Below are 27,443 nucleotides of genomic sequence, written 5' to 3'. Positions count from 1 at the left end.
GACTGCAGTAAACATCCTTCCCTACTATATCAGAAGATACAATCCATGTAAAGACTTTTGTAAAATGACAGTTTAACAGATTTTCTGTTTCTTTATCCTGTCTCCAATACCCGACTGTCATTTTTTTTATGGAACCGCTGTTATCTTCAATTTCTGTGCTCTGTGAATGCATGCGCTCAGCTCATTGTTAGCAGAAACTTCTTTTACATCTTGAACCCTAAAAACATCCTTTTAAGTTCTGTCAGCTCATAATCTTTATCTCTGACAGACTATCTAAGTCTCTAATGCTTTCCTTATTGTCCTCCCCAAGTCCTGGTGAATGACCATGAGGTCAGTGTAACTCATCCCACTTTGCTCACCAGATGCTTCCCGTGTCCTGGGCAGTGTGCAGGCAGCAGTGCCCAGCTCAGGCTCCTATGGAAAACTGCTTAATGCAGGATGGGCTCTGTGGACTCGTTGCCTAGGTCACATTAGACATTAGAAGATGTCTCGATGCAAACGGAGCCATCAGAAAAGTGAGTCCCTGGGAAATTATAGTTTGATTATTCAAACATCATGTAACAATTAAAATCACATAGACTTTGGCCATAAAAATAGGCTTTCTTCCCAAGGAACTATAGGAGAGATATTGAATTAGTAGAAAATATACAACCTGCTGCTTCTCTAGTTAGGTCTCTGTGGCTGGGTTTTGTGGCTCATGAAGGTATTTGTGGTGTGGCCAGCCTCATCGGTGCTGCAACTCTGTTCTCCTTCTAGTATTCAGCCAAATACAACTTGACCTTAATCCAACCTGTATACACTCTTAAGTTATAGACGTCCACTATTTTATGACTTCAGCTGAAATCAAGTGTTCCTTGGATTGTCTCCTTCCTTTCAAAGACGAGCCTTTAAAAGTCAGAAAATATTTGTTTTGATCCTTACTATTCTTAGGAATTTCAAATGTGTCGTTTCTGATCGCTGAACAACAGAGGTTTCTCCATCTTTAGCTCCTTTCTTCTCTTTTCCAGAGTTATGTTTATGTAACCAGTTGTTCTTGCTGAGCTGCCATTCAGGTAAATTCTTCTGGTTTCATATCACACATTTCCATGTCTCGCTGTAAAGTTCCATTCCTGATTTCCTAGATTTTTTTAGAATTTGAAGATTATATATTCTTTAACAACAAAGGGATACATTATAGGGAAAAAATCCCCTATCCAATCAAACCCTCATCTCATTTCCATTTAGTTCAAACAAACTCCCTTTTTCTAGCATGATACAGAATTAGATATCTATGCAGTAAAGTGCAGAAGCTGCTATATATCTATTTCTTGGAGAAATGTGAGTTGGGCTAATTTGTATTTCAGACATTAGGAGGTGTGTATCAGTGCTAAATCGCATAGTTTGGGCTTTTCAGGGAATTTATGTGAGAAAAGACTTAGTACCAAGTTTGTCTAAGACCTGGTTTTCCAGAAATACGTAAAGATGCTGATGATGGTCTAAAGATCTGATGTGGTACATATTTGTCTTGTTTTATTTATGCTGGTACTGGCTTTAAGTCCTTAGGAAAAGAGCCATATATTTTTGAATTTAAATAACCTTATTATGAAATGCTGAGTTTCGTAATCTGGCTGTATAATTAAAGAGAAATTATTTCATACTTTTTTTTTTTTATTACTTTGCATCTGGAAGTAACAAAAATGCATAAGACCAATTTGTCTGCGGTATTGTAGTAATTCATGTAGTGATGTACAAAACAGCATTACTGCTGTTTGGATTAAGATCTTTGGCTTGGTTTAGAAGACTGAAGTTAGAGAACAATATGGCATATAAATGAGAAAAGATCATTCTGTTTTTTTTTTTTTTTCTTTCCTTCTTTTTTTCTTTTTTCTGTCGCAGTGTCACCTGTCAAATTTTTCCTAGTATTTCCAGAAGCCTGTAACATAAATGGAGAACTGCATTCTTTTATCATTTGTAATATCTAGTGGTAATGAACTGTGTCACGGTTTATCTAAAGTAATTTTAATATATACATTATTCTTTTCACCTCAAAGTGAATTTTTGCTTTGGAGAGTGACTATGTACATCTAATGATTTAGCAAATTTCTTTGCTTTATATGCAAAGACAGATGTATCTGCTGATGGGCAAAAAAGATTTTTCTACAGGATACCACTGTGTAAGCAACACAGCTGAGAGCAGGTGCACTGAATTCTAGCATGCTCATACGTCAGCCATAGAAGTGTTGACAAGTTCCTGGTGCAGGGACAGCGCTGCTCCTTGGATGCACTTACAAAATCCAAGACCAGACAGACGAGTTGCGCAGGTGTTATAGCAGGCAAAATTTATGAGCCAGAAAGATTCACAGCTTGAATTTCAGATTGCACAGGTCTGAAGGGCTGGTGATTTAAAATAAAACAAAACAAACAAATAAAAGCATGCAAATAAGAGCATGGAACATTGTAAACTCATTTGTACATGATTCAGATTTCAGGGAGGAATTTTGTTTTCACATCAACTCTGGCCAGCAGTGGCAAAACTCCTCCTGTTTCTTCCCCTTGGCATAACTTCTCCTGCATTACTTTATTAGTCCCTTCAGGACAATTTAAATGATGGAGTACATCTGCTTTGCAGGCCCTCCTGCTGCAGTAGAGTGTTGTCACACCTGTGCCAACTAAAATGCTAACTTCAGCAAGGGCATCAATCTAGCTGAGCACAGGATAACAGAGGCTAACCTCCTGAGCTAACAGTGTGTTATGCTCAATAATATCCAGATATCAGTTTGTGTTCTTTTCTTCTTTGTATTTTTTTTTTCTTTTTTCTTTTTTTTTTCTTTTTTACTAAGGGGAATTATTTCCCTTTCAGCTCCTTTATAGACAAACCCTTTCTTGCCTCATTCTTCCCTCACTCTCACTTTTCCACTAGCTTTCAAGTCACATTAAACATTTTGAAATTTGAAGAATGGAGAAGTTTCAGTCAGGAGTTTCAGTCTGAACCTTTGCCCTGTAAATTCCAACTAACCTGAAAACAAAAGTTTTATTGAAGCTTAAAAATGTACAAGTATAAGATCTTTGATCTACTCCTTTGGAGGTCCATATTTCAGCTAGAAGTGGAAGCCTCTGGGACTGTCCTTTTCAGATATCCCAATATAACTGGGGCATCGATTTTTTTTAGCCTATTTTGGAACACTACTGTAAAATCAGTAAGCATCCAGGTGATATGCACCTGGTCCTTGCCACTTACACCACTCAGCGGGGACATGAATGATTCTGTCTCTGAACACATTGGGGTGGCAGCTTCACAGAGGTAGTTTTGCTCCTTCAGGGCTGTACGTTGTGTTTTCTCCAAATTTTCCTGCTAGCTCTTGCAGAAAAACTGGCTCAAAGTAGATCATACTTATCCAATCTTCCAAGTGCTTTTGTGTTCTCAAGTGGTTTATGTAGATGTTTGGTACTTGTGTCTTTAATGGGAAAGGGAAGAATATATAACAAGAATGGGATATTTTGCCTTCCTGGTCTTGTCTTTCTGCCATTTTCCATTCGTCCCTCAAAAAATAAATCTTTCCTTTGGCCAGGGGAACATTGAGGACTGCTGCACAGCTCCCACCTCAAAAGCATGAAGTGGCATGAAGTCTCCCAAGTAGCACATAAAGATCTTTCCCTTTGTAATTCATTCAGACAAAAGAAGAGCTTATCACAACAGCAGTTTCCATTTGTTTTGAATACCAGGAGCTTCTTGCATAATTGAAGACAGTCTCTCCCTTTTTTCCTCCTCAAATGGTACTGCACAACAGAGAAAAGCAATTCAGCTTGAAACTGCTGAGAAAACTGATGTATAACGTTTTATTTGATTTTTTTTTTTTTTCCACTAACAATGACATTATGATGATCAGCCATCTTTAGCAGCTGCAGAATCCCAGTTTCTTGGCCATTTCTGTTAGTCTTTTTTGTCTGAATGGAAGTGTTTGATCATAACATCATAGAAAGGTCTTTCCCAGGTTAAATCACAAGAACTTTAAAAGGCAAAACAGCCTTCATTTTACTGTGAGTGCTATCGTGTCTGTGATGTGCCTGCAATTTGCCTTCTACAATGTGAGAAACATCAAGAGGGAGGGGAAGGATGCTGGATGTCTGATTCTATATGCATCCTTTTTGTTAAAGCTCATTAAAACAGCATTTTGTATGTAGCATTTCTACCACCACCCTATATATAATCCTTGAGTATACAGTATTTCTGAATTGCTACTGTTCAGCAAACAAGAAAGAAAATAAAAAATGAGAGAAGAGAAGAGAAATGCTTTAGCATTGATTTTATTGGTGTGGTATAAAAATGTACTTTGCAAAGAGCAAGCTTTACCAGTGTCACTGCATGTAAGACTTTCATCTTCAAAAAATGCAAATTTTAACCCTTCCAAAAATGCTTACCAAAAGTGTTGCAATTTTTGTGGGTGCTCTTCACCTACAGTATTACCTTAATTAATACAATTTGCTTTTTCTGCTGTTGGGTTAGTGATTATACTTTGAATTGACTGAATATAAGCTTAATTTTTCACTTCCCTTCCTTTTTCCCTTCCCTTCCCTTCCCATCCCTTCCCTTCCCTTCCCTTCTCTTCCCTTCCATTCTCTTCCCTTCCCTTCTTCTCTATTTCTCCAAATACCGTAATGTTGTGATGGCGTATAAAGTTTTGGAGTTCAGAACTTATTTACACCATTTTGATGTGTAGTTCCTATTCAGGTTAAGGAAATATGACCAAGTTAGGAAAATGTGACCCAGCAGTCTACTATATCCTTGTGTGAATCTCTATCTATAAGCTCACCCAGTGCAGAAGCACCATGAACACCATCTGCCTTACAGTCATTAAATATCCTTAATGCATTTTTTGTGATATGCTGGAGGGCGCTTTTTCATTTTTGTACAAATACATTTTGCCTACCTCTAATTTCAATGAAATGCAGTCCTTTTGTGTATCGTGTGGCTCTGATGACTGGTTTTGATATTGTCTACTGGACATTTCATCCAAACTGGGATTTAGCATCAGTGCTAAGAAAACAGAAGACATACTTGGGACAGTAGCAGTTCAAGATGGAAAAAAATAAAGAAAGTGAGCGTGACTGAATGTTAAGGTTTTTTTTCCAAGACTTTTCTTTATTTATTGGTTTTTGGCAAGTGGCTCCTTGCTAGCTCTGCAGTATCTCTTCCTAATATAATACCATGGGCATTTTTAAAGTAGTTTGAGTGAGAAGTACCTCAGTCCCATTAAAATACATTGGTAGTTAGGTATGGAAATATTTTAGGGGTAGTTGAAACTGTTGATTCTTAATGTTAGTATTTTCAATGAAAATTAATATGTCAAACCAGACTGTCAGACCTGGGCAATAAAACTATTTGTTTATGCAACAAAAACGATTTGGAAGTTCAAAGCTTATATTTGTCACACAAGAAAGATCAACTCTTAAGATCAGGAAGAAGATCAACCCATCCTTTAAGTGGAGCACTTCAAAAAGATGTTAATAGTATTGATTTTGATAGTGGGTTTTGTTCTGCAGATGTTTGTCTCCTACGAAATACATGAGGACCACCAACGTACTTCAAACAGACCCCCAAAAAAGAGCAGTTGCCACATAATGGTTTTCAGTTACCACTAGTGGAGCTGAATCAATGGCTAATTTGATACCTCATTATCATTTCTCATGCATAGGATCCCATACCTAGCAGTGAACATGAAAACCTTTCTGCCTGATTGCTGCACATCATTCAATTAAAACAAACAAACAAAAACAACAACAAAAACAACACATACATGATTATATTAATCATTGTGTTTCTGGCCCTCTGCAGGAGAAGAGCAATGTAGGAACTGACTAGCACTAACTTAAGAAAATGACATTGTAATCTAGCCCTTTTTCCAGGGACGTGATGAATCTGGAGTAGTCCAGTCTCAAACTGAAGGCTGTAACAGAGCCCTGCAGAGGCCTGTGAAAGGCTGTAGCCAGCACAAGTGCATTTAATAAAATTAAATGTAGCTATTGGGACTTACAACCAGCAAGCAGGAAATCAGAATATCACACACTGTTGACTGTGGGTCCATCAGCAGTCGATGTACACCACTGAAGGCAGATGTATTAAAGAAAGATTATTCAGGGGAAGAGACAATGCCAGGTTAATTAGGATATAAATCCTTACACCACACATCTGAGCAGAGAGATTTTTGTTACAGACCATAGTAGAAACTTCATGGTGCACACTTTCTGTGAGAGAGAAGCAGCATTTAGAACTACCATAGGTTTGTCCTTTGGTTTAATCCTTATTTTGTCACTTTCCAGTGGTTTTTTGCCTGCTTCTTTCCTGGTGTGAGCAAGTTTAATCTGCATGAGCAACTACTGGAAGAAGAGCTGACTGCATGGCTCTTTCCTTGTTGCTGAGTACCTTGTAGAGAGTGCTTCCATTGCTGAAATAGTTCCCTGTCGTTCTTCCCAGTTCCAGACAGCCTGGTGCAGTGTCTCTCCCTCACAGCTAGTGTTGCCTTGCTGTCTCCATCTTTTTTATGCCAACATTTCAAAGACTTCCTTCCTGGGTTTTGAGCCAACCTCAGCTGCACTGACCTTGTAAATACAGTCCTGCATCTGCACATCCTGTGCCTGCAGACCTAGATCAGACACCATCTGCATCTTGTCAGTTCTCTGCTCCTACAGGAAGGGTTTGCCTGCTGATGGCACAGATTCCTCCACACTGGATCGGCAGTGCCTCAGTTGGGGCTCAGTGGCACGGACTTGGAGATGATCCTTTGCTGTCTCTTTCTCAGTGCAGTCTGAATTGCTTAATGTTTTGTGTTGTGACACATTAGACAGGAAAAACCTTCTGTCGTCTGATAACCTTGTCTGATAGCAAGTTTATATCATCAGAGCTAAACCTGTATGACAGCTACTTGTCTTGCTTTGTCTGTTTTGCTTGGGCTTTTTGAGCTCTGATACATATGTAAGATACTGACTGGATATGCTTTGCATTGTTGATTTCTGTAGATTTAGATACAGGCTACCAACCTGGAAAGATTTGAGTTGTGGTCCAACATTTGAGCTCTGGTCATACCAGAACTGCTTGTAAATCCATTTTTCAGCAACACTGATTATATATAAATAGAGTAATACATACATGTATACAAATGTGATTTTTTTTTTTCCTGAAATGGTCAAGAAAGGCTTCTCAGTGCATGCTGAAATCACCCTTACAAAATTGCTTTATTTTTGTCCCGAATAGCAATGTCCTCTCCCAACACTGAGCCTTACATTCAGAGAGGTTCTGTACAGTGGTTCTGAATCTTTGTCTCGAAAGTTCATCATTCCGGACAGATCAAAATCAATTTTTCTGAATTGTTTGGGCAAGCTAAGAACTCCTCTGAATCACCAAACGTATAGTGGTATATCAGTGTCCACTTACACTAAAAACAACTCTATTCTTTTTCTACTTGGATAGCTTTGGACGTTTTTTTGTTGCTGTTGTTGTTCAATACTCTTATCTGTTTCCATTTCCTTCAATGCCGTTGGTACTTGAGCATCTCACAGGTGAACTGCCTCACAGGGTATTATAATGAGTGGTCTTTGGCCATTTTTTACAATAGAGAGACCAAGGACAGAAAGATTTACCTGGTCCTTCATAGCAAGTTTGGAGTGCTACGGATAATAAAAGCCATCGTGCATAGCTCTTCCAAATATTTTTTGAGACCAGCAGATCTCAAAGAAATCTAATTTTTAATCCCACATCTTAGTTCAAACTCATTACCTCCTGAAGTCAGATTGTGTTTGTTTTCATAGGTTTTATTTTGTTTTTAGAGACTATAAATCTGCTCTTCTAGGTAATCGCTTTTAAGGAATTTAGTTTCCTGACATTTTACTTTTGTGTGCTAATTTTTGAGATTGTTCCTGTCTGCATCTTCCATCTGGATACTGCTTTTAATTTGTTGGCACGTGCTTTTGTGCTGAAATACCTGTCCCTTGGAATTAAATCTCAGATGAGCTGGATAGAGAGTTGAGCCATGAATGTTAACATTCACACACATCAATCCTTTTTTATGGGCTTTAGCAATTGAGCTCAGCTCTTAGAAGAGTGCTCATCTTCCCAAAAAGAGGATATCCTTTTGCTCTTGTGGCATTTTAAAGGTCTGTCCCTAATATCTGCCAAAACCAAAATAACAATTTCTTAGGTATTTCCTATTTTCTCTTGCTCAGAACTCTAAAGCATCTATCAGCTTAAAACAGTTCCTCATCTTCCATGCTAGCTTTTACAAGTTGCGTCAGTCTTAAAAACAGCCAATTCTCAGCACATTCCTTTGCTTTTGAGATCCTGATATATTTTTCTTCTGCTGATTTTTTTTCTCCAATTTCTTTTTTTTTTTTTTTTTCCCTTCTGTGTGTTTAAGCTTTTTCACTGTTTGTTGTCTGTTTGGAAATCTCAAAGCTCTACTCCAGACAAGAAGACAGCTTTTAAGATTCTGAGTCTCCTCCTTTGCCAAAATTAGAAACATACTTCAAGCTTTTGTTAGATCCTGGTTTTAATTTCCTGGTTAAAGACTTCCCCTATTTTCTTTTTCTTTTTTTTTTTTTCTCCCCCTGCCCTCCTCCCCCCCCCCCCCCTCTTTTTTTTTTTTTTTTCCTTTTTGCCTATTTTCAATAAAATTGTGTGCTTATTCTTATTTTCATGAGTAGCAAGTTGACAGAGTGCTGAGAATGTCTTTGGGCTGGTGAGCTAACAGACAGGCGAGGCTGGGGAGCTGGCACTTAATGGCATTATAACTGTTTTCCCATGGCTATTGCTGCCTGGTTGAGAGGAGGATCTGATATGTTCTGTGGTCTTTGTTATGATTATTAGTTTTGTCAGCGTATAAAAATAAAAATGGCAAGTTTGGAGTCTCTGTACTATAGACTGTAAGAAAGATAGTTTTAACAGCCCACATAAACTGCTTTTTCCTTCCTTCAGAGACTCCTTCTCATTGTCAGAATCCAATACTCTTTGAGCAGATTCTTTCAGGTATTCCACACAAGAAGTGTTCAATTTTTTAAGACCTGATTTACTTATTTGGAGATATCTGACACTACATGAGACTGTGACTTAGAGAAGCAATACAGCAATATCCCAAAATCCCAACATGAGCACAATGTAGCAACTGTAATACACAATTATCATGCTGAAAGACGATGCAAAGCTGATATATATACACCAGTATAATATACAAACCCAATATAACACCAGTCTCTACACGTTCCTCTGACATGAAGAATGAGGTTTTGTCCTAATTGGGGAGATCTCAAAACATGAACTGAATAAAAAATAGCTCGGAAATCTTTAAGCTGCCTGCATTGTGAGGCACTATTAATATTTCCCAATAGTTTGCATTCTTCTGCTTAATTTCTTTAAAGAAATACTGTACTTTTTTTCTGTGTTAAGTCAGGGCTCTCATTTTAGCGAGTACTTCTGAAGGACAAATCTTGTGCTTTACTCAAATCAAGCTCTGAAAGTTGTCAGGGGAAAGAGAAAAGCCTGCAAAGTGCTGGGAGTTATTTGGAGATTCAGAGTCAAGGACTTTGGGGTAATTGTGCATGACATTTCAGATCTGAAATCAGCCTGCATCAGTGAGGGGGGCAGCTCCCTTGAAACATCTCCAAGGATCAAGGCTCTTTCTGGCTCTATTGAGAGTTTCAGATTTAAATGGGAATTAAATCAGATGTAGTGTGTGCCATCAGCGTGGGGCTGCCAGCTCAGCTGTGCAGGGACAGGGTGGCCTTGTGTGCACTGGTAGGAAGTTACACCAGGGCGTAAGGCTGCACGTGGCTAACATGGTATAAAATAACATCACTGCTGATTTATAAGGCATTTTGACTGATGGGAGGTGAAAGCAAAACCACTACAGTTAATTTCAATTTTCTATGGTCTAAAAGGGAGGGGGGAACATCAAGATAGAACATGGCTAACAGACATGACTAGTACAAAACGTATGTATATGAAGCTATGCTAACATGTGAAATACTTATAAAACCATTTCCATCAAGAGTGGAGCCATCTTTCAAGCAGCAGCAGACAAAACACAGGGAGCAGTGGACATTGTGCATCCCATTTTCTGTGCTGTTGTGCCGGAGCCAAGGGTGTCTGATGAAATTTCATAATGAAACAGTTGAATGCTTTGAGCAGTTGAACACAGTTCAGCAAAGCAGAGCTGAACTAATGCACACTGCCTGTTTGCCAGTGAACAGATAATTGTACTCTGCTGTTTAATTGAATTTTGATATGATATTAAAATATACGTTTGGTAAAGTCCACCATGAAAAATGTGCTCTGCTTGTGGATCTCGTGTATCAGAAATAAAGATACTGAGTAGGGGAGAAGAAGAGTGTCTGGCAGATACACAGATAATTCTTGAGGTTAAATTGTTATAAAAATAATGAAATTTCCACATATTATGCAATTTAGATTATTTTAGCCAGAAGGGTTTTGTTGCTGCTGCTGTTATTGGTAGTGATCTGTTCATAGTTGGATTGGAGTTAAGGAACATTACTGGGCCACAAAAAGTTCATTTGTTTTTGCACAACAACCTTGCAGCTGCATCAGTCATACGCAGTTAGTTTGCATTTCTTGGATATGAGCCATTCTAACTGGTAAAGAACATAGAACTGGAAAATGGGAGAGGGTTTTTTCTGTTTTGTTTTTCTGCTGTTTTAAGTCAAAGAATCCTTCTGATTCATGTTCTTTCTCACAAGGCTATCATTTCAAAGGCTCGGCATGCAAGTTATGTCATCATAACCTCCTCTGTTCTTCTTTACTTGCTTCATGAGCAATTTTCACATGGAGGAAAGGCTGAATATTCTCAGGAACATTCCTACTCTTTGCAAATAATAATTTTCTGATTGTCTGAGGCATTGAGGGCAAGGTTAATAATTTCTGTTTGTTGCTTCATTCACAGTCACTTTCCATTGGGCATTCAACCTCACTCTTATTTATAATTCTGGGATTTGATCTCAAGCTGGGCAATCAGCAAATTAATATTTTTTCTCTATATGCTGTACGGGCTGCAGTGGGGAGTTAAGCACACACAACTCCCTCACAGCTCTTGGTGATGAAAGCTGCAGAAGCTACGCAGAGAATCTGCTGCTTGGTTTTTATATGTCCTTTTGATTTGGATGCCCAAATTTAAATACCTGGAAGGTACTTTTCAAAGACAAAGTTTCACTGATCTAAAAAAAACATAGACTGGGAACTAGCAAAGCAAACAGAAGCTTTAGAGGGATAACAGTATGAAGTGGGAGGTGGTTCTCATCATTTTCTAACTCCTTTCTTTGGTAAAGTACCTGAAAGAAAGGTAATTAAATTTCAGTGCTATTTCTGTCACTATCAGGTGAAGGTGAAAAGCATAGTCCATAATTTTTTGGACCATAGGTCACCTGCCAGCCTTCAGAAGCTTTTGAAGACTCACCACCATTTTACTTAGAAACACTGTCCTCTGAGTTTGCTGTGAAGACTTTGTTCTCTGGCCTCATTGTCCAGAGGAGGTTTTACTATGGTTTGGACATGTGCTGTCTCTAAGGTGTCTGTGAAATGTCTGGAATAATGTACTATTTGTTCATAGAGTCCTGATTCAGATGCTATAAGCATATATTCTGTAATAAAACCTTGTCCTTGCATGGAAGTAACTCATCCCCCAAGTCAATTTTAAAGTTCCTTGTTCAATTTAAATATTTCATTACATTAATTTTTCAAAACAACAAAACAAACATTCATCAAGTGAAACTAAGCATGTCACCCTTGAATCTGTACATCTGTTGCTCTCCTGCTGTTTTCCTGCATAATTCATTTTAATACATTTAAAAGTGTACCTCTCATTAAAATTCCTTACACGTTTACATATAAAGTTTGCATTATAAAGGAGAAAAGGTGGTCCTCTTCAGCCTTTTTTACTCACTTAACATAAATGTATACAAACAGTGTAGTCTATGAATCAGTTCTATTATCGGCCAAGAGGACATCTATCACTTGTTCAGACGCCATAAAGGAGTTCTTATAGGTTGGCTACAGCGCTGGAGAGGGCTCAAGTCAGGTGGTAGCTGGAAGTGGTGACATTTTAAAGCTGTTGACTGCATATTTCAGCAGTCCTAATGAAATTTGTTCCCTGAAATCCTTCATTGGTATTTAGGATTATGTGTGATTTCTGGTAATAGCAATAGTAGAGGGTAATAAGGTTATTAAAACCACTCATAAAGTGGTAGCATAACTATTGATGAATCGTAAGAAAAGTTTGTAACTGCAGAAGAAAACTCAAAATGCTTTGAGAGGAAAAGGAGGCTCATATTTGTTAAAAAAAATTAAAAAAAAGATAATTTAAGGAAGTTTATTTCAAGAATCATTCTTTAGGAATACATCACATTTTATATAAAGCAATATATGGTTGTGTTTACCTGATTTCCTTGGACTTTTACATTCAGTTTTTGATGTATATCACTTAGAAACTTCTTGGGGAGTATATGATATATTAAATTAAAACATGAAGAGTACATAGTGATTTTCTCTTTGACTGTCATTTTTCCTCAGTAACAATGGGAGTTGCAATATGTTTTTTGAAAGTTTACATGGGAAACTCCTTCTTGCTTCCTAGATACAATCAGTCCCTAAGGAAGAGATTAAAGGCCAAAATATAAACCCTTTAAAAAGATTAGGTCAGGTATTTTGAGTCACTTTGACTTCCTTGAAATTGAGTAACAGAAACTGCAGCTGTGAAGGGAAAATTGGGAGAGTTCCCTTCTGAGCAAAAGTTATTTCATTTTATTCAGATTACCTACTTCCAAACAGGCAAAGTAGGTTTGAATTCAGTATTATGCAGCACTATCAAACGTAGGTTAAGAACTATGGGGAACAAGCTGAGCCCTAGGAGGTTGTGGATCAGGGGCTGAGGGGCTGGCTTGTGCTGGGAGTCCCTCTTCTCACACTGCAGTGAGAGTTTGGTCTCTTCTGCAGTGGGTGAGCACAATTTTCAGGCACAGACTGTTGTGGGATGAATTAATCAATGTTCAGTGTTGAGAACAAAAGAGATTCATGTCGATGCTCAGTCTGTTGCCTGTGCTAGCCCTGTTACAAGTATGTGTTACTGGTCCTTACAGTAATGCAGTTGTATTATATGTCCTTTTTATCTGGCATAATCCAAGCTTTCTTGAAAATATAAGAAATATTACACAATAAAAGAACAGAAAGGGCAGAGCTTCGAAGCTGACTGCAACAATTTGTCTTCAAAAGGTCTTAACAGTAGGAATGCCTTTGATATGAATTTCCTTGTCTGTGCTATTCCTTTGCAGTCACATGTGCAGCAGGGTTTTGCATGAGAGGTGAGAGCAACACCATTTGTTTCAAAACATTTCAGCTACTGGAAGAAATTGGAAAAGAAAAAAAAAAAAAGAGGAGTTGGGTTAATAGGTTGATTTTTCCCAAATAGAACCATGTAATTTAGTATGTATTCCAGTAAGATTAATGAGCGAGAAACCTGCAATGTATCTTAGGAGACTCAGAATGACAAGACAAATAATGTTTTCTTATAGGCCTTTTATTTCACAAATGTCTATGATCTGCTTTCTTGAACTTTCCTTTTATGTATTGAATAGAATCGAATCATAGAATCATAGAATCACAGAATGGCTAGGAAGTGATCTTAAAAATCATCTGCTTCCAATTCCCCTGCCTTGGGCAGGGTTGTTACCCATTAGATCAGGCCACCCAGAGCCCCAACCAACCTCGTCTTGAACACCTCCAGGGATAGGGCATCCACAGCTTTTCTGGGCACTCTGTGCTACTGCCTTGCCACTTACTAGTAAAATATTTCCTTCTAACATTTAATCTAAATCTCCTCTCTTTTAGTTTAAAGCCATTCCCCCTTGTCCTATCACTATCAGACCATGAAAAAGTCTGTCTCCCTTCTGTTTATAAGCTTCTTTTAAGTCTTGGAAGTCTGTAATGAGTTCTCCCCGGAACTTTCTCTTCTCCGGACTGAACAAGCCCGGCTGCCTCAACCTTTCTTCACGGGAGAGGTGCTCCAGCACTCTGAAGATCTTCATGGCTCTCCTCTGGACCTGCTCCAACAGTTCTATGTCACTCTTCTGCCTACTCCAGATGGGGCCTGATGAGGGTGGAGTGGAGAGGGACATTCTCCTCCTATCTCTGCTGGCTACTTGCACTTCTCTTCCAGTGGGAGGGATTTTTCTCCCCAACCCTTGTCTAGAGATTCAAGAACATGACAGGCATGGGTTGTAGGCAGTTCTCCCTTTTAATTTATCAGAGGAGCTACACTCTCATTGGTCTGACTCTTCTGACCAACGTACCATTAGAATCCCTTCTTGTTATTTTTCACATTTCTCGCACAGTCCAGTTTTATCTGTGCCTTGGCTTTCCTGATCCTATCTCTGCATGTCCAGAAAACATCCTATATTCTCCCAAGACAACCCATCCTTGCTTCCACTGCCTATATGTGTCCCTCTTTTCCCTCAGTTTGTCCTTGTTCAGCCATGCTGGTTTCCTGCCTCCTCTACCTGATATCTTATTCTGATGGATGGAGAGCTCTCATGCTCTCAGAAAGGCATTCTTAAACAGCTTGCAGCTCTGCTTTATTCCTTTGTCTTTAGAGATAGCTTCCAAGGGAGATCTCATTCAGTAATTCCTTAAACATCCAAAAGTTAGCTGTGTTAAAGTTCAGAGTCTTGACTATGCATTTTGCCAGGCCCGTATTCATTGTGATTAAAAACTCAGTCGGAGCATGGTCACTACAGGCCAGACTGCCTCCAATCTTAACCTCTTTAATGAGATTCTTTGCACTGGGGAGCTCTAGGTCCAGTAGTGCTTCTCCTATGGCTGTTTTGTCTAACACCTGGACCAAGAAGTTATGCTCAATGAACTGCAATCTAGGAGTCTCCTAGATTTCTTCCCAGCAGACATCCTGGGTGGTTGAAATCCCCCATCAGAATGAGAGCCTGCAAGCATGACATTTATTGTACCTGAAGAAAGCAAGCCTCATTCACGGGCTCCCTCTGATCAGTCAGCCTGTAGTAGACACTGACCACCAGATGTCCTTTATATGTATGGTCCCTGATTTTTATCCACAAGCTCTTGATCTGATCGTGATTATTTCTCAGAGGCAGCTCTTCGCAATCTATCAATTTCTTAACATAGTGGACAACTATCCCACCCTACCTTCCTTGCCTGTCTCTTCTGAAAAGTGGTAGCCCTCAATCATTGTGCTCCAGTTACAGAGCATTGTCTGGAACAGACTGGGCATTGGTCTCATCAGGTGGTATTCGATTTGCTACAAGAAGGACCAGCTTTAGTCTGCCTGCTGTGTTCCCATTTGCTGTTCATTTTGGGCTTCCATGGCACTGCTGAAAATGAAACTACAAAAGCTACAAAAGTTCTTTTTTATTTATTTAGGCTAGAAAAATATTAAAAAAAAAAAAAAAAAAAAAAAAAAGGTTCTTATCCTGTAGTACTTACTGAACACCTAATTAGTCGATGAATGTTTTCAAGCTTTATACTCTCTCAGTATAAAGCTCAGCTCATTCCTCACTTCCATTTGTTCTGTTGCACTACCTTTATTTAATTTCATCTTCAATTATCTAATACTTTAATCTCTTGATGTCCGAGACTGGATTTGTCTATGGTTTGGAAAGCTCCCAGAAAAATGAGGCCGGGAAACATCAAGTGCTACTGCAGCACAAGTAATGGTTGATTAGGCTAAGGTCAGGGCAGTGGCTTACTCCTGATCAAGAGAGAATTTCATGTTCCCTTGTATTAAATTTCAGTGATGTGTAGCATACTTGAATCAATAAATAGCATTTTGCTGTCCATGCCCATTGGAAATAATACATGATGCTGCAAGTATTGATCAAAGAGCTCTACTCTGTTAATCCCTTTGCTTGTAGCAATGTTAAAATATTTACAGATTCTCCTTAGTATCCCCAAGTGTGTTTTTGCCCAGCAAAAAATCCTTGGCCTGTCTGCTATATACAGATTTTACAAGTATTTTCTTCTTTTTTCCTTCTCTTTTTGAGCACATATATGACATAAAGCAGTATACTGTGGTTATACTGACCACTTTTAATGCTTTATTGCATTAACATGTATGCAGTGATTGGAATGATGTAGTAATTGTGAATTAAGCAGCAGAATGCCTCAGAGATAAAATCCATCAGTGCCTCATCTGCAAGTGGTTGACTTACAGTAAGGACAAAGAGAGGCTAACACCGTGCAGCATGTCTCTCTTTCCTGCAGAGAGGAAAGAGAAGGCAGGCAACAAGAGGAAATATTCATATAATGCTTATTTACCCAAATATTCATGAAATTATCTAAAAATTAACACTAAAAATAAGTTATTTTCCCTTTAGCTGCTTATTTTCTTCATCTGTATTCTCATCAAGAAGTCCCTGAGTGGTTTGTAGCAGAAGATACAATGAATCCTGTAGGCTCTCTGTCTCCTGTGCTTGTTCATTGACCTCATGTAAATGTAATCATTTATCTTCAATTTTTTATACTAATGTATTGAAGGCAGACTTGATATTGTCAGACGTGCAATGGAATACGCTCCAGGAAGCCTTCCTTCCAGTGGTGAGGTGACAAATGAAAAAGAAAATAAAAATGGATTTTGCAATTTAAAGCATAGTGTGCTCAGGGAAGAATGCATAGCCAGCTATAATGTGATATGATTCATTTCTATATATGCAGGCAAGAATTTTACACAAAAGCTTTATGGGAGATGTACAGGATATTTTAAGTAACATGAAGACTTTTCTACATAATGGTGCTTTCTTAATCTATCACAAGCTTGAAAAAAGGTTTAAATATCGTGTTTGCCCTACTATCTTTCAGTAAGATGTCACATTATGCTTCATTCCATTACCTATTTAATCATCCTTTAGACTTGATTATATGTTTAAAGGAAAAGATTGGTGTATGGGAACTGTTGAGTCACGGCCTGAACCACTGATTGATCACCTGACTGAGTCAGCCATGGGAGCACAGGTGAAGGCAATTCATCTGTGTGACCTCACAGACCCCATTTAAGGGCTGAGTGCCACGGGGAAGGATCTCTTTCTGGAAATCCCTCCTCTGTTGAGTCTTTTCTATGAACCTAGATCTTTGAATACAGGTGAGCATTACTTCCCTGTTTCTTTTCCCACTATCACCACAGTAATCTTTCCAGCTGTAACACCAACTGTAACAGCTGGCAAAGAGAGTAAAAATGCAAACGTACTTTTTTCACTGAATCCCTGAAGATGTTGTTTTTATCATGTAAAGAAATTACATCTTAGGTATATACAAAGCAGGTGCAAATTAAGACAGTGCTTCTAGGTAAAAATATTCCAAGACTTTAAATGATTTCCTCTGCCTGTAGGTATTTTGGAATCAATGGCAAGGGAATTTTAATGAGTTAGTCTGCTACTGATACCCCATGAAGATTTGGGGCATGTTTTTTTCAGCATTTAGGTTTCGTCTGGGCACAAACATAAATATGGAATATCTCAGATCTGTAAAATGTACAGTCCTAAATATCAGCATCCGTGTTAGAAGAAACAGGACAGTTTTTAAAAACCTGGGTCATTTCATAAGGTGGAAGCTATATGAGAATCCAACATTTGCTGGGGTGGGGCCTGGGAGAGTTCCATAGCTGATGGTACCACAGCATGGTAAACAGGGACTTCCTTTCTTGCTCCTCATGATTCAAATTTGTTTGTGTTTAGGATAGGTTGCAGGGATGTTCTCTCCTGTCTGTCAAAGCTTTTCAAAGGATGAGATGTCTTGCTTTAGTCATCAGCATTTGGAGGAGTGTTTTCCAAGTATCAATTGTTTTAGCTTCTTGAGTTGGTTAATAAGAGGAAAATATCACATTTTCCCCAGTAAGGGACTGAGGCATAAATGCAGTGAGGTGATGGATAGGGGCATTTGTTGCTTCTGCGCATGAGTTGATTTGGCCTTCCTGTTCTCTTTGTGAAATGCATGGGGAACAGAAGCCCCTACATTTCTGCAGACTGAATTGCAAACACAGTTTCCACATCAAGTGATCCCAAAATAAAGTATGTATCTCAATGCTATAAGAACTGACTTTGGTTTAAGTGACTGCAACCTGTGCTTTTTGGAACATTTCTGTTAAATATGTATTTTGCTGATTTTCACTGGAGTGTTTTTATTTGTGGCAGACAGCTATGTCTGGTTATATGAATTATTGTTTTGTATTAAACTTTTGAGCTGATTTTTCATCGTGTGTATGTAAATAAATTGCACCACTAATCTTGGGAAGCAAACTCCCAAGGTTTGCCTAGCAGTTATGACCAGATGTATCCCCGGGTGTGTTGAATGAATCATTAAGAATAATGACTCCACACTTGCTATGCAGGATGGGGAGTTCACACTTAGGGAAGGTACAACCATTTCTCGAATCCTCCGTGAACACTCCTGGGTATACATCAGCCCAGGCGGTCATCACTGAGTGACAAAAGCTCTCTCTCCTCCATATACAACAATGCATTTTTCTATGTAGATAATTGGAAAAGGATTTGAAGCTTGAAAAAATTCCTGAGATGCTTCCATTGCCAATGGAATTGATTAACAGTATGTGGAAACATGCTGCAGAGCATGAAGCACAAGGGCGTGTTTTTTTTCCCAGTTTGGGAATACTTGCTTGATCAGAACTGTGTGATGAATAGCTCTGTCTTTTGTAGGTGGCTGTTCAGTAGAGTGTATTTGCTGCAGTTGCTGTCATTCACAGCAAAAAGCTCTTTTGTACCTTGTAAGCCCATGTGGCCTGACAGAGGTAGTTTTGTGTCAGTGCTGAGTGATTGCATGCTTTCTGGGTCATTCATGTTAACATTTTGATTACAGTGGTGAGTTAGAGGATGAGCTGCAGAGACTGATACCACACTGGAATATACTAACTTAGATGAAGTAAAAGCATTTATCTAACTACTAAGTTTAGAGACAAAGTGAATCACTTAAAGAGATACTCCATAAAGAAACTGTTCTGGAGTTGTTTTCAGCTGATGTCTTTCAGAGTTTGCTGTGTTTTATAGAAGATACGATCTAGAGAAGTCTGCGTGAAATACTAAGATAAGTTCAGTGAAAATGAGGTATGAGCTCTTCTGTGTGCTTAGTTTCCCTCATCATTATGTCATGTATTGGGAAAATATACTTGATCTGGGAGAGCTTGCAAATAAAACTTGTGTAGAAGAGCGAGGGACATAATCCTGCATGGATGAAAGCACTTTGCATTATAACCAGCTCTGTTCTGCCACTTCACCACCACCAGCAGACAAAAGACAAGAGTAAGTGAGCTGGTATTAAGCCTAAATGTTATGTCTTCATTCTTTTCTGTCAAGAGTACTTCAGATTAAGTGAACATCTGTACATTAGGCATGAAAAACCTACTTTATTTGGAATTTTTACATCCCAGTGCATCTATATGCTGACTGTGGATCTGTGCAGGAAGTCAACTTTTTTCTAGGCAGTGTACAGAGCTGTATGATTTGGCTCTAAATGCAATTATTAACTTGGTGTTCCTTCAGAAAGCAATGACAAGTAAAACTGCAGGCTTTCAGTAAAACGCAGTGCAAACTCACCTTCCTTGAACTTGATTTTTAAGATTCTTATCTACCCTGGGGATCTCTGTTGCTCATTCCCAGCCCCTTCTATGCATAGAAGTTTCATTGATCTCAACGGGATTTCTGTGTGCTAGGTACCATCAGTATATTCAGCAGAGACCTGTGGTGCCGCTAACAGATGTACAGTGTCTGTTGGAGAAAAAATATCCATCCAAAGATTTCCCACCAAGAACGTGTAGTTAGCTTCTTACATGGAGAGTGGTGCTGAGCTGAATTTATGTAAAGAGAAGTTTTGTTTCATAACATTTTCAAGCTTCATTCATCTGTGCCTCTGTGAATTGTCCAGGTTCCCCTCTGCTTCCTTCAGGTGCTCAATGTTTGCTGAGATGTGTATCTTTGGCTATGGATCATATGTGTATGTAGTGCAGTGCGTTGGAAACTATGTGGAGGAGGAGGGGACATTCTGATAGTGCTTTAGTATTTATGGGAAACATTTATTTTCTGGGGGCACTATATTCTTAAGGCAATACTGGGTACAGGATTGACTTGCAGCTGCTATATACTCACTCTTGAATTGTCCCCATACTGCCATGAGGGAGCTTTTAGGATTAGCTTTTCACAGTGCAAGTAGGGAGTCATTATTATAAACACCAAGAAATAAGAATAGTTCTGTTTAGCCTGTAAACTGGAGAAGAATAAATAGTTCTGTTATTATCTCAGCCTGTCACTAATCCCTGTCATACTCTGCACTGACTGAAGTGATCTGTTCATTTTGCCTTCAGGAGGGTCAGAGTTAAGGGAGAAGCCATTCTCTTTCCGTTGTCCTTGTCCATGTACACAAAACTTTTAATAAAGCAAGGTCAGAGGAACTCTTAGGGATCTCTTCCTTGTTTTGGTGTTATTCTTCCACTCTGATCTTATACAGACTTAGCTCTCATTAGGCTCTTTCTTTAATTTAAATTGTTTTTATCTCATGTTGCCAACAAATCAATCAGAGGAGCCATCCCTATGAATGCAGAACATCTATGGAGGCCAACATTGATTTCTCTGCAGCTGCTTCTTATTATAAAGTTCCCTAGTGTGAGGAAGACGCTAAATAGAAGCTAATAGACATTACATCTCACATGCATTTTCACATTCTAATAAATATAGTTTGGGATTTTTTTTCCCTCTATCAAAAATTCAGCTATTGTTGCTTGGAAAAGGTTAAAAATATATTTCTACTATTATTTTTTTTTCCCTTAGAAACTTGCACAGGTATTGAGAGTCATTATTCACCCCAATGAACAAAGAATGTCGGTGCCTTGCAATGACTTTTTGCATGGTAGAAATATTTATATTTCCTGCTGTGTTAATTGGTGTTACTAGTAAAGTTTGGAAGAGCAGTGTTTCTCACCTACCAAATAGTTACTTGCTAGATGGTCTGATTAGTGAAGAGAGTGAAAGCCAGCCAAATTATTTTAATAGGATTTTTAGCATTTCCAGAGGAAAAAAAAAATGCAGAAACAAAAATAGACCACTTGGAAACCTGCCTCTTTTCTCTAGTAACACTTTGCTTTCTGTTCTGCATAGATGTTTAAACTACCATGAAATCAATGGTCATCATGGTCAAAGGCAGCTGAATGAAAATAAAGAAACCCAGTATAACAGAATTGGGCATAGGTTTTCCTTGTTGACAGGGGTAGTGGTCCAATCCTCTTTTGTCATCATAAAAAGGAGTCTCAAATTGAACCTCTAAAAAGCGAGTCCCGTTCCACTGTGTTTCTGCTGCTTTTCCCAGGAGCGCTCCTTGTTTGGGTGCTCTGTGTTTGTTACCAGTAGTTGTTTGGCTGAGCATCTCCTTTTGCTCCAATAGCTACACTTTCCCTCTCCTCTTCTGCTGGCTGTTTGCCAGAGTTCCCCATTATTGCAGTCCTGATGAGCACTGCTAGTCCCAACTTTATGGAAATAGGGTAAATGCATCAGTCATCCATGGAGGAGGGCAGTTTGCTCAAAACCTTTGCTCATGGCAGCTGAAATTCTTGCAGCAGCTTCTTACCTGGCATCTGTTTCAATTGAAAAAGAGGTTAGAGTAGGCTTCTGAATGCATCAGGAGCTTCAGACAAGCTTTCAAGCAAGCTCTTGTGCTGAATGTAATTACTTACCTTTGTTAGACATAAGGATCAAGCCTGCTGGGTCTAAAAATCTGTTTGGAAGTTTTAGAAGTTTGTTGTTTGGGTTTTTTTATTCAGTCCTACCTTAACACTACCATGTGGCTAATTCTCTAAATGTACTGCATGTAGGCTGTGGCCTTTTGCTTTTAATTCTCATGCATGTTGGTTTACCATGATTAAGTTAACCTAAACATTCTTCAGACCTCTGTAGCCTTGGAATTTAAACATAAATTGCTTCTCAGAGAAACAAATCAAATACTGGAAGTACATTAATATATATTATTCTGAAAACCCTTGGTGGAAAAATTTGAAAGCTTCAGCAATGCTTCTTTCACTGCTGCCAGATCCAGAGACATTTAAATCCATTTTGATTTTTAAATTGAGTTTCTTTCCAAATTCTAGGCAAGGCCAGCAGTCATCTCTGTTTCTCAGCATTTTCACTGCTGTGTTTGACTGATGTGAAAGTGTAAGAAGAGAATGACCAAGAGAAACAAGAGATTTTCTATTCCGAAGTAGATAGGAGTTTGGGATGTGGATCAAATGTGAATGTCTTCTGTAGGTTGAGAAAATGTGACAATGACAATTTCTATTTTTTTCACCTACTCATAGAATGGCCTGGGTTGAGAAGGACCACAGTGATCATCTAGTTTCAAGCCCCCTGCTATGTGCACCATATTACTCATATGGTGAGGATTGTTTACATAGTACCAAACAGTGAAAAAGACAGATAATGGCACCTTGATTAAAATCTTTTTTTATTATTTTTTCAAATAGGTTCCATTCACTGTTTTGCGAGGCTGAAATGAATCTTTCACCCTCAGCTCTCACTCACATTCATCCATCACTATGTCAGAAATAAGAGCTGTTAAACTAAGGGATAAATTAATCTAAGAGTAACACAACCCAAACAAAGAAGAGAATGTCCTTGTGTGTAAGCAGCTTCAGATACTATGGAAAGCTCCTACGTACACAGACTCTCATCCACATAGAGATGCCCATGTGTACATGCAGGGTTTTTTAATATGTTCATACATATTTTTAATATATGAGATCAAATTTTGATTTCCTTTTGGTTTTGGAAAATGAATTCTGTTTACAGTATGACCGCTTAACACGGTAACAGCAGAGTAATGTACTCTTAGTGTTTCTATAAAATAATGACATCGACTACAGCCTTGTCATCGGCAAGCAGCCAGCAAACTCTGTTTTTCTTAATCAATATCACTAAATTCCATATGGAAAGTGCTATTTCCTGCTTTCATACCTGATGCTATGTTTTAACTGTCTTTTTTTCTTTTCTGCCTGTTTTTAACATGTTCAGCATATTAAGTACATTGCTTACCTAGCATTGCTGACAGCCAGACATGAGAAAATAATAAATCTCGCTCCATTTTGGTGAGCAGCTCTGTAAGCAATAATTTTAATCTTCAGGTTAAAAAGACTGAATTTGGTCACCAGGCTGAATGTAGAAGCCTGCATCCCACTACATCACATCTTAAGTTAACAGAAGGAAGCACCAAGTGGTGTTTTATCTTGTCATGGAGCAGATGTCTAAAGCTGATGTACGTCTCAAGCCATAAGTCTGCACTTTTATTTTTCAGTTGTGTATAGAGGAATCTCAGAAGGACAAGCTCACATCTAGAGGCCTACACTGCGTGTGTCTGTTGTAAGGTGAAACAAATCCCACACAAAAGTAGGAGCTCAGTAAAAAAAGGTGGTCCTGTTTAGTAAATATGGAGTTTGTGTTAAAGGACATCTTCTTTCTTCTTGTGACTTCAACTGCTTCTTGTGTGCTTTATCCTTTTTGTTGCATTTTCCCTGCCTATAGTGAGAGGGCACCTACACTAAGTGGGGATTTTAACCCAGCAAGTTTCTGTATAAACTTCACATTTTGCATCTAATTATATCATGTTTCCTATAATGAGATACTATCTGTTCTAAGATCAGAAGCCCAGCTGCCATTTAATTTCAGCAGTTGTCTGTAGTGAAACCTGCTCAGTCTGTTTTATTTAGGCAGATTTAGGAAGAAGTAGGTGGTCGTCATCTCCATAGCACTGAGCATTGCTTAGAGAAATCAGCCTGTGAGGCCTCCCTCAGGCACTCTGCAGAAAAGGAGCCCATTGATTTAACCTACAACAAATATTGGACTGGTGTTCAAAGAGCGTTTCTCTTCAACAGAAAAATGATTATGACTGCACAGTGCAAAGGGAACAGCAGCATTACCTTTTGCCAGGTCTCTTAAAAAATGGTTTGGAAAGGTGCAAACCTGCCGTGAGAGAGAAAAGTTCACTATTAAGGTTAAATACTGAGTACAGTAGAATACAAGAAATTACTTGAACTGGGGGTGGAACATCACAATGTTTTATTACGGGCTTAGCTGTATTGACTATCTCATACAGTTCATTTTGGCAGAGAGATGAGACTCCTCCATCCTCCCTCAGAAAGCCGGTGTGCAGATGAGCATGCTAAGCATAGTCTACTATCACAAGTTATAACAAAATATGCGATAACACAGCATGTTTGGCTTGAGGTTGGTAGTTTTTCAGCAATAAACATTATTTACTTTGTACAGTGAACACAATAACCTTGGACTGAGTTGTAATGTAATGCTGTGGTAATAGTGATTGATTCACCGGATGTCGTACTGTAGGTGGTGCCTGTTAACATTATCAAATCAATAAATACTGGTATAGGACACTGAGAGAAAGTGGACTAAACAGTAAAGAACAACCAGGGTTATAGTATAAATGCAAGTTTCCTCCTTTTAAATGACAACAGCAGTGACAACAACAAAAACTGCAGAAGGTGAGGTAGCATATTACTTTTCATCTGCATTTTTAGATAAACTGATTTTTGAACTATTTGCAGATAAAACACGAAATGTGTGGGCTTAAGGAAATCTGAATCTAACGCAGCTCACAGTTCTGCCCATAGCATGCATTGGGAAATAAACACCTAGGTAGAATTTCTTTGTCTTAATATATTCAGAAAGTTAGCAGTCTCGCTGCAGCATGGGAAGATGTGTCAATTTAGAAGAGTTAAGAAGAAGAGAGCAAGAAATGTTTATATGAAGTATGTGTTATTTTCAATTCATTTATTTGCAAATGTTTCAAAAATTCAAGGCTGTTTGCATTTCTCATTATGTTGTCTCCTCAATAGGTATTATCTTAGAGTTAATTTCCAGAGCAGTAATGCATACAGTACTACCACTTTTTCTAGTCATAATTACATAATCACCTTCCAAGTCTTTTGGTATTTCATATATGATTCATACTATACAGATGAGTAACAATTAGTAATTGACTTTTGAATCATTCTGAATGCTTGTGGTGTTAGGATAAATGGACATGGAAATGAAGTCCTTGAACGTGTACACATTACTTTGTTTTGCTGTTTTGAAAGAAACCCAGTGAATGGCAGACATTTTTTCTTCAAGCTTAATGTTAGAGTTGTGAAATTCTGAAAACATAGAAACACCATTCCATGAAACGTTTTGTAACTTAAGAATTTTGTTTCATAAGGTGAGTTAAAACGTAATTCCAGTGCTTTCATATCCAAAAAAAAAAAAAAAAAAACCCTCTAAAGCACAATATATGACAGAGAAGTAGAAATGAAATGTTTTAATGAAAACATAGAGAATAGTTAGAAAAAGGGACTTAAATTAAAATGGTAAGAACAAGGACTCACAAGGAAGACGTCAACTACAGCAACACTGAAGTTTAGTTGCTTTTATCTGATTTCATTTTGTCACTTATAGCAGGAGAAGTTAGAGACAAAGACAGGTATCTCAAGACAAGGGCACCTGTTCCAGAACTCTGAAGAAGTTGACAAGTTGTAAAAGAAGTGTTGAATTTTTCTCATTTAAAACTGGGAAGGAAGCTTTTAAATGGAAATGACATAAACTGAGAACAATGACAGAGAAAAATTTAAAGCAAATAAATAAACAACGACAACAAACAACCCGGAATCTGGAAGAAGACAAAAGTACCATGTTTTATGTTATGACTAAGTATTTCTCTTTTCTAAAGTGATATGATTTTCTTAGTGTTTTTTTCTCAAGCAGCCACAAGTATTTCCTGCATTATGACCATGAAACCTCAGATATTTCAAACTGAACATCAGTTTGAACTAACATTCATATGAGGTGTAACATGTTTCTCTTGATCCATCTCTAAATTAAAACATATAATCTTTTTATTTTTTTCTGTGGTGTTTGTATCTGGAATACATATAGGCATCTCTGAGTCACCATCACAGTTCTCCTGGTCCATATTTGAAACTGCTGGGAATAACACTGCCAGAAATTGACAGGAGCTATATTATTTCTGTGCGAATAACGCTGCCATATATTGTCTACTGTTTCTGTTGTCTCTTGTTTCATACTGCAGTAGTAAACACTTTGTTGTTTTGTTGTAGGGAACCTAACACAAATTACTGCCTTGCATTACTGTAATTCAAAGCTGTTATAATGGTGTGGGTGATGATAGGATGTTTGGCCTTTTGTGCCATTTATGCCTTAATTTGTTGTTGTGGTTTGTTGCGCTTTGCATTATTCTGTAAGTGAAATCATAAGGTTACTGAAACATGAAACTGTTTTTAGTCAAGATTTTTACTTTTGATTTATTGAGTGCTGCTAGACTCAATTCAGCCAATTAAGAAACGGAAAAGACTAATGAAAAACAAGATGTCACCAAATATGGAGTCATTCAGTGGAATAGGGAAGGCTGGATTGATAGTAAACTGTATCAGAAGAATGTTGCCAAGAGAGAGCTGTCTTGAAGTGTTAAAGCACAGGGCTGTATGTATAAAGGACCATTTTGTTCACTTGCCATGCCATGTAGTACTGAAGTGCCCAGAATCTTCAGGTATCCATTTCAGGCAAACTGGGGGTTGAGTCTGGAGAGAATTTTGAGCTGAATACTTGAAGCTTTGTTTTCATGCTTTGAATTTTGTAATATACATATTTTCATGTTTCTCTGAAATTTGAACTTCTATTGCATTCAGGTCTGCATATATATTCCAGCTAGATCTAAAATGAAGTATGCTTATTTCAGAGATTGTGTGCTTTGGAAATTAGATTAGACTAGGACGTTTGTCAGTACTATATCCTTGATTCCTTGCTTACTTTTAGTTCTGCATTTACATCCTTACTAAATAATGAGGAAGAAATTGAAATGGCAACTAGATATTAGGAATAGTGAAACTGATGTACATGCTAGCTTGCACTTTGTTTTAAAATACAATTGTAACAGGAATAGCAGGTGCCATTATGCAAATTCATTATTCTAACAGTGATTTTGACCAACTGAAGAAAATAAAGTCAGAACTATGCTTGGTGGATTTGCATAATTGCATGTCTGAAAGACTTAAGTAGTATTAACTGTTGTTAAATTACTTTGTGATATAATTTTTAAAAAATTCAAACTAAAGTTGCTGCAGTTACTAATTGAAGGGAATTAATTAGGCATGACTATTAAGAACAAACACAAACCAATATCAATGTGGTCTTAAAACTGAAATATGACTTCTCTTGTTTAGCTTTTCTAGCTTATCACTTGTCAGCCTTGCCTCGTTTGGTCCCTGGGGCCACAGCTTGCATGTACATATTGCTCTCCAGAAAAGCCTTGCAAACTCTGATCTAAAGATCTAATGAGATTTGCCTTTCAGAAAGTAATTTTTGTCCACGTGTTAATGTGGGATTGAAAGTGAAGA

General features: G+C 38.1%; 1 protein-coding gene across 12 annotated transcripts in view; it reads left to right on the top strand.

Moving 5' to 3' along the window:
* RBMS3 (RNA binding motif single stranded interacting protein 3) overlaps positions 1–27,443 on the top strand; it is a 697,193-nt gene that overhangs the window by 561,269 nt on the left and 108,481 nt on the right. For 7 of the 12 annotated variants that reach the window (XM_090142518.1, XM_090142517.1, XM_090142519.1 and 4 more), the window contains one exon: positions 1,008–1,052. The exons of the other annotated variants lie outside the window; for them this stretch is intronic. In XM_090142518.1, the coding sequence (XP_089998644.1) occupies positions 1,008–1,052 (45 nt within the window). The remainder of the gene's footprint in view (positions 1–1,007; positions 1,053–27,443) is intronic. 12 annotated transcript variants of the gene reach the window in all.

The sequence above is a fragment of the Phasianus colchicus genome, chromosome 6 (assembly GCF_987193195.1).
Source record: "Phasianus colchicus chromosome 6, bPhaCol1.hap1.1, whole genome shotgun sequence".
NCBI lineage: Eukaryota > Metazoa > Chordata > Aves > Galliformes > Phasianidae > Phasianus > Phasianus colchicus.
This window is presented reverse-complemented; position numbering and strand designations above follow the sequence as displayed.